This window comes from Armigeres subalbatus, chromosome 2 (genome assembly GCF_024139115.2).
Source record: "Armigeres subalbatus isolate Guangzhou_Male chromosome 2, GZ_Asu_2, whole genome shotgun sequence".
NCBI classification, from domain to species: domain Eukaryota; kingdom Metazoa; phylum Arthropoda; class Insecta; order Diptera; family Culicidae; genus Armigeres; species Armigeres subalbatus.
This window is the reverse complement of record NC_085140.1, coordinates 107,817,496-107,825,402: the sequence shown is the minus strand read 5'-3', so window position 1 is coordinate 107,825,402 and position 7,907 is coordinate 107,817,496. Positions and strand designations below refer to the sequence as shown.

The 7,907-nt window shown below is 41.8% G+C and overlaps 1 protein-coding gene across 1 annotated transcript in view; it reads left to right on the top strand.

Moving 5' to 3' along the window:
- The window catches only part of LOC134214901 (uncharacterized), a 40,937-nt gene extending 35,899 nt beyond the window's left edge, over positions 1 to 5,038 (top strand). The window contains exons 3-4 of the mRNA XM_062694179.1: positions 3,568 to 3,737; positions 3,801 to 5,038. Of these exons, the coding sequence (XP_062550163.1) occupies positions 3,568 to 3,737; positions 3,801 to 4,971 (1,341 nt within the window). The 3' untranslated portion in view covers positions 4,972 to 5,038. The remainder of the gene's footprint in view (positions 1 to 3,567; positions 3,738 to 3,800) is intronic.
- Positions 5,039 to 7,907: the final 2,869 nt, after the last annotated feature.

The following is a 7,907-nucleotide window of genomic DNA, read 5'->3' as shown; positions in this document are numbered from 1 at the left end:
GGCCTTGAACTGTCCGGTAATCATCACTTTCACTCTCTCCTTCTTTTGCTCCACCATCTTTAGCTGATTCCTGTGAGCTGTTAGCAAATGCGTACCGAGAGCGATCATGCGCAATTCATTGTCCTTTTTCAAAATAGCAATTACGGGAGCAGCCCACTCGCTTGCTTTAATTGGTGTAATGATGCCTTGTTTCTCCAATCCATCCAAATGTTCTAAGAATTTGTTTTTAATCTTATAAGGCACTTGATAAGGTTTTCGAAAAATTGGTTGGTCCGATTTAAAAACTAAATCCGCCTCAAAACTTATAGCTTCTTCGTGTTTATAGCTGATTTGCAAACTTTTAATGCTCCCCGGTTTAATGAAATTGTTTTTCCAGTTTGGATAAAACGTAGACATTAAATCTCTTCCTAATAATGGTCTGAAGTCCTTGTCCGTTTTAAGCACAAACAGCTTTCCATTAGCTTCATGTCCATTGAGCATGATATGAGCTACCATATGCCCAACTACATTTAGTTTTGCTCCATTTACCACTACGAGAGACTTGTTACAATTAAAAAGGGTAATCGTACTAAACAGCTTTGTATACAAACGTTCACTGATAACAGTCACTGCTGACCCTGTATCAACTTCCATTATTATATACTTATCATTCACCGCAACCTTCACTAAACAAGCATCATTCTCACAGGATCCTGAAATGTTCATGCAGTTTATATCTGAGTCTTCCTCCGAATCATTCAATTTCATTCTATTAAACTTGTCAAACACAACTGGTTGAGTTTCTATCTCCTTCTCCACGAACTTAACTGTGTTCTTTTTGTTTAAAAACCAACAGTCCTTCCTAATATGACCTCTGCGTTTACATAAATTGCACACTGCACTACTGTGAGAGCCCCATTTCTTAGAATCACGCTTCATTTTGTATGGTTGTCTGTCCCTGCTAAGGCTACGCTCTCTACTGTCACTACGCGACCTAAATCTCACCGATTGTTCATAACGATTGCTTCTAGAATCATGTGTTTTCCTTCCTAGTCTATGTTTAATAGATAAAACTTCCGAATCATTTTGTTGCACAATGTCTTTCACTCTTTGCCCTGCTAACTCAGTGCTAATGATGGTTTTTTCAACCGCATCTAACGCCACGTCATCTTCCATGAGTAATTTCTGCTGCAAAACTTTATCCCGTAACCCGAGTATCAATTTATCCCTAACAGCCTCATCTTTAAACTCCTTAAAATTGCAATTTTCCGCCAAGAGTTTCACCGCTAGCACAAAGTTTTCTGAACTTTCAGAATGACCTTGCGAACGATTGTAGAATTTATATCTGTTCATCAATGCTGGCTCCGTTCGATCAAAACGAGCCTTAAGTTTCTTAATGATATCATCATAAGATATCTGACTAACATCCTGTTTTGGAAAAAGTAGTTTGATCTCATCAAACACTTCCTCCCCACTCAAGGAAATGAACCAAGATCTTTTTGAATCAACTGTCACATTATGCAAGGCACACAAGATTTCGAAACGTTCGACCCAGTTGCCGAAGGATTTACCTATATGGTAAACATCCATCGAACCAATCATTGTTGGTGTTGCTTGCACAATCTGCGCAGATGATGTTCATAGATGATCATAACGCGGTTATATTCAATTCTACAAAATTCAAATAACAATCAATGAAAGTTACTCACAGTTTCTCCAAGGTTCTGTAGGGAAGACTTACTCCGTGCACTTGCCAAAGCACACCACCGGGAACTGCTAATACAGAAACACTCACGGCCCGTAAGATACTCGTAACTGCCTCACTATCCGCTCTGATAAAATGCTGATCAACTCCGTGCTGTCCAACGCCAAAAGCCGGAGCACGATTCCACTCCCACGGCTGCTTTGTAAAAATGAAATATTTCAGCTAACTCGCCGCCGAGCTTACTACCGGCCGTCACATGAACCGCTCGCCGATGGTATTTCTTGCTCTCCTTCGTTCTCGCACTAATCAATTCGATAGCCACCAACCGTCCAACGAACCACTAAACAATGTGCTGTTTGTTCTCTTTGGCTCTCACAGTACGCCGCCGGACTAGAAAATTTTCTGCTTGAAGAACCCGAGCGCTGGCTGCGATGAAGAAATTGAATAAAGCGTTCTCTTGTGGCCTCGACACAAAAGATTGGATAAATAGTGGAACAGCTAGACAAAGGAAGAAAAGCAAATGGCGATATTAGAAACAGTATCCACAATCTTACAATGCAATTCACAAAAGTAATATTTTCAGTATACTGATTAAATATGAATTTGCTCAACAATCGCCCTGGCCAGTAGCGACTGTCTGCTGCTCAAGTATATTTTTGGCGCCTTACCAATCACCAAATCAACTCTGCTAAAGACTTACAGTCTGCTCACTATAGAAACTACGTTTCTGTTTGAAATCTCTTAATCTTCCACGAAGATGCAATTACAGAGTCACTTTTCCTCGTCGCCACTTAAAATGTCTTGTTTTAGGGATTCTCTTTCTATTTAGTTGTAATTTAGGAACACTAGGATATAAGCTTCCGATCTCACTTACGGATCACTTTGAACTGATCTATATTTTCATCGACAATGCATTACAGAGTTCGATTCCAATGTATAACTATGTATTGGTACCTGTATGGAGTTACACACGAAATGTATCTTGGTCACTTCCATAAGTAGCTCAAGTTTAGTACTAAGACGTAATAGGATATTACAATGAGAAGCTGTTACCGCGGTGAACGAGTCCATCGCATTTATCGACCAGACACTGCTGACGGGTGCTCATCCTTGGCTAATTCATCCGAAGGAAGTTGCTAAGCTGCTAAATCATACGGCACACATTTTGCTCGCCAATATCTTCTCCACTTGCAGCAAACTGGGGTATCTTACGAACGATTAGAAACATCCCTAGTCAAATTTGGGGTTCGTACTGGAATTGGGATGCACATTTTTCTTCTTTTTTTTCTTATTGGCATTACATCCCCACACTGGGACAGAGCCGCCTCGCAACTTAGTGTTCATTAAGCACTTCCACAGTTATTAACTGCGAGGTTTCTAAGCCAGGTTACCATTTTTGCATTCGTATATCATGAGGCTGGCATGATGATACTTTTATGCCCAGGGAAGTCGAGACAATTTCCAATCCGAAAATTACCTAGACCGGCACCGGGAATCGAACCCAGCCACCCTCAGCATGGTCTTGCTTTGTAGTCGCGCGTCTTACCGCACGGCTAAGGAGGGCCCCAATCGGATGCACATAGGTTAGTGAAATCCTGCTCAGACTTGGTACAATAAGCAAAGCAATAGTGGTTGAACAATGAACAGAACATGCTTAGTACCTCCACTATTGGGTCTTTTACCCTATGTATACTGTTATAAGACCACTCCGCGCTACGCCACAGAGAAAGCCCCACTTGAGTTATTAATGGGGATGTATGGCAGAATGTCAGGGCAGTCTAAGATGACAACACTGAGAAACGACGAATCTTTGTACACTACCCTTCTGTAGAACAATTCAAACATTATTTAATTTGTCCTTGCTAAATTCTACCTCTTCGCAGGTGGACATTGACGAGGAACTGCTCAACAAATGGCAGCACAGCGTGAGACCATTGTTCGTAGACTTTATTCAAAGGCGAGCGAAGCCATTTTCGGTCGAAGTATGGCGCGGGAGTATATCAAGTCCGCACGAATGTCTCAAAGATACAGATGTCGTCGTAGGAATCGAAATGTAAGTACATACATGCCCAATTCCAAAAGATTAAGCAATTCTAATTCCGCTGTCCAATCACAGCATCGAACATCTGCACTCAGATGTGCTGGAAGGTGTCCCAGAAAACGTGTTCGGTTTTATTCGACCCAAGGTAGCCATGTTCAGTACACCAAACTCGGAGTACAACGTAATGTTCGATGGTTTGCTGGATAACGGGTTCCGCCACGATGATCACAAATTTGAGTGGACACGGGCACAATTTACAGAATGGTGTGATGATATCATACGGCGATATCCTGACTACATGGTTAAGTATTTCGGAATTGGGCCACCTCCGAAGGATCACCCGGACGATATAGGCTACGTTAGCCAGCTGGCAGTGTTCGTGAGGAGAGACTTCATTGACGAATTGGAAGTGTTAAACATCGGTCAAGCAAGTGGCGTGGGAGCTAGCGTGGATAACGAGGAAGCTGCGTCAAACCCTCCAGAACAACAGCCGTCTGGTGAGACGTCGGGAGCAGCGCAGCCAGAGTCTAAAATTTATTTCGATGAAGAAACGAGGGAAATCGTCGTAGCCAAAGAGGAAGATGATGCAGAACAGCCGGAAAATCGCGTCGTATCACCAGAGGTTGGAGTTTTCCGTGATGATCTGGAAGATTTTGAATCGCCAGAAGAGGACTTCGAAGGCAGCGATCACGACGAACCTAATGCGAGGATGATAGACTTTTACCTTCCGGTTGAGCGGTCGCGCAATGATAGCGGTAATTATGATGACGAACTACTGGACCCGTCCAGCCATGATTACAAGTTACTGTACAGCGTGGATTACCCAGTGCAGGAACCAGATCGACGAGAGAGATCGGAAAAGTTGCTGGATGAGGCTGAATACCAGATTCGACGGCTGAAGTATTTAGAGGAAGAATACTACAATTACGAGGAGAATCAATATCAGATACCCCTGCCGTTGATCGCGGATTGTATGGTACAGTTGGCCCCACCTTTGGAGGAATTGAGGCTAGTTCTAACGAGCGCTTCATACCGCATATCGAATGAAGATATGGTGCTAGTGACGGGCGAGGATGAATCTGTTGGAAGCGACGGTGACTTTGAGTATGATTTGAGAGATGATGATGACCAAGAAGTCGGAGCTGGGTTTGATCGATGGGCTGATGATGAGCAGCCTGTAGCTGCAGCGAACGTCGAGCCAGTACAGGGGTCCTCATTTCAAGAAGATGAAGAGCTCTGGGATTGATGATCACTATGCGATTTGGTTGTATGCATCAATAAAGACTTCTGTACAGAAGAGTACATGATAAGTACCACATTGACTCTGTTTGCATCCGAACATGCCCTGGATGCTTCGCTGGAACCATCTCTAATGACGGGAGACAAGATTCTGGCTCCAGATTCCGAAAAGGTATGTACTGCCTCTATTTTCAAATAAGCGTCCCATGTCATGTTTCTTCAACTTGAGCAAGGGTTAAGGTGAGCGCCAGAGTAAACGACGTGCGATGCGACGCGACGCGACCCACGTAAAAGAATAACAATTATTATCAATGAACTGCAGAGGCGTCGCGTGGTCAATTCTTCAACCTGTGCACCGGGCGGCGTATTTCGGTTTTCAGTTGTTTGATGTAGCTGTCAATGTATCAGCATTTCAAAATTATATTTGTTGTAGAAAAAAGTTAAGAATTCAATGAGGAAAATAATGACGAGTTGATGATTGTTCGTGCTTCTCGTATCAAAGTTAAATATTTTGAGAAAAACCTGACCTGAAAAAGGAACCTGAAATGACACATCCAATATAAACGATCCCATATGTTTCGTCTATCTGCTTCTAAGCTACATCCCATTTATCGAATTAAATTCAAACTAAACTTAAAGTGACAGTGCGTTAAATTGAAAAACAAACTAATCTGGGGAATCATAATGCTTTTCAATATGACATATAAGACATTTTTTCAATGAAACGGTATCTTTTAATTTTAATTCAAGTTATTTCGTAGAATGAGACAAGTCTTAATAGTTATGTGTTCAGAAAATTAAATTATATTAAGAATCTTTTTTTCTCTTCGAAAAAAAAATTTCTTCTAAAAAATTTGTCTCTGAGGATGGGGGTTGTCCTAACCCCCCCCCCACCCCCGTGGCTACGCCACTATTAAGAAATAGAGCAATGTATCCTTAGACAAAGTTGTAGAGGGGAAATAGCGCTAGAAGTCCGCCATACAACACTTTTCGGAATTCCGCCTCTAGAATGATTTATTGGCTGAATACTAAATGATAATGAAATGATAAGTTCAATCCCTGGTACCTACCTGGTAGGCACCAACCAAACCGATGTGCTTTTCTGCATCACTATCAGCACCAAACCGTGCACTGCTAACAGCCCGGTGGCATCCCTATCTCGCACAATAGGTTTGTTTTGCAGCCAACATTACGCGACCGTATCCCACTGACAGTTCTGTATCCTAATGAGAATCAAATGTGATGCTTGTAAACAAAACACATACTATCATGAATTTTACACTGAGATGTTTTCTGCAAGAACATGGCGTCGTGCCACCCACCTGACTGCTAACGATAAACGCCTTGGCTACCTATACATCGCCGATTGCGGTTAAAGCGGGAGACCTACACATACAAAAATAATGCGTGTGTGATGCATGACAAACCGTTCTCAACTGAAAGTACACGTGATGGACAACATGTGGCGGTGCGTCGTTTCGGAATCGTGGAGTAAAATACAACGCGCCCCCATCGCAGCATTTCAGTTGCCTCATATCACATGTCGCCTGTAAAAAATCCGTGCATATTGTAGGATTATGTATTTATACCTAATCGTTAAATTTGTACTAAACATATGACAAATGCGCATAATCCAAGTATATATTTGTATAAGAATGACAAGAAATCTATCGAGAGTTTAAATGTTAGGGACAAAATTGCTACATGTGCAGTGCACAGGTTGCACATGCGGACGCGACGCCTCTGATGAACTGTCAAATTGCACTGTTGCGTAGCGTCGCATCGCGCCGTCGCGATTACTCTGGCTTCACCCTAATATTGGGTGGCATAATATTTTTTGTCTGTATACATTGCTATGAAACTATTAATTAGACCATAATTATATTTATTTTTTGTGCAAAAGTGTATCAAAATGTGGAATGTGATTGTTATGCGAATAATTAGCAATATGGGACAACACAAGTGGGTTTTGATTTTTAAATTTCTAGAACAAAGCCTAGTATTTCTTAAGATGAGGTCAGTTTGAGTTCAATCAAAGTTAATTGCCTATTTTCCGGGCATTGGACCACCCGACTTTGACTGTAATTTACAATGTTCTGAAAACTCAGATGTGAATATGTACATTATGTGGAAGACTATGATTTGAAAAATGTATTGTAGAACTACTTTTCTTCGAAGGAATTCTGATCCACGACCCTCAGTACGCTGGACTGGTGCTTTAACCAACTAAGCTACGAAGGACCTCCGTCGGCCTTCGCAACTTAGCGGCTACTGAATGAGCCCGAGATTCCCAAATTAGGGGAACTGTTCCGATCTCAATCTTACTGTACATATATCCATCTCATCGCTAAACAAAGAAATACGGCACCAAATTCGTCGCTTCTTTCTGTCAACATGCGTGCTCACTGCTGAAAAAAATCACAAAAATAATAAACAAACCAAATTCCTTTCCATTTCTTTGTTTTTGATGGGATGGAAATAGGAGCTATGAGATGAAGTGGCGAACCATTCCCCTATATCAAATTATACTGAATGTCGTGGGTTTGAGTCCCATCGAAGAAAAGTAGTTACCTCCAACACATTTTTCAAATCAGAATTTTCAGAACATTGTAAGTCATTTTGAGCTTATATCTGGAATGTCGTAGCCAAGCAAATCCGTCTTCCGATTTGCCTTTTGCTAACGAAAACAAGCGCAGAATACCGAAGGATAATTCACATGTTCACGCCCCAAAAACAGAACACTGAATAATCGTTTATTTTCACCGTTCGAATAATCTAGAATTCTCTGTCAGCCTTCTTCTTCTTGTTGGAATTACATCCCCACACTGGGACAGAGCCACCTCGCAGCTTAGTGTTCATTAAGCACTTCCACAGTTATTAACTGCGAGGTTTCTAAGCCAGGTTACCATTTTTGCATTCGTATACCATGAGGCTAGCACGATG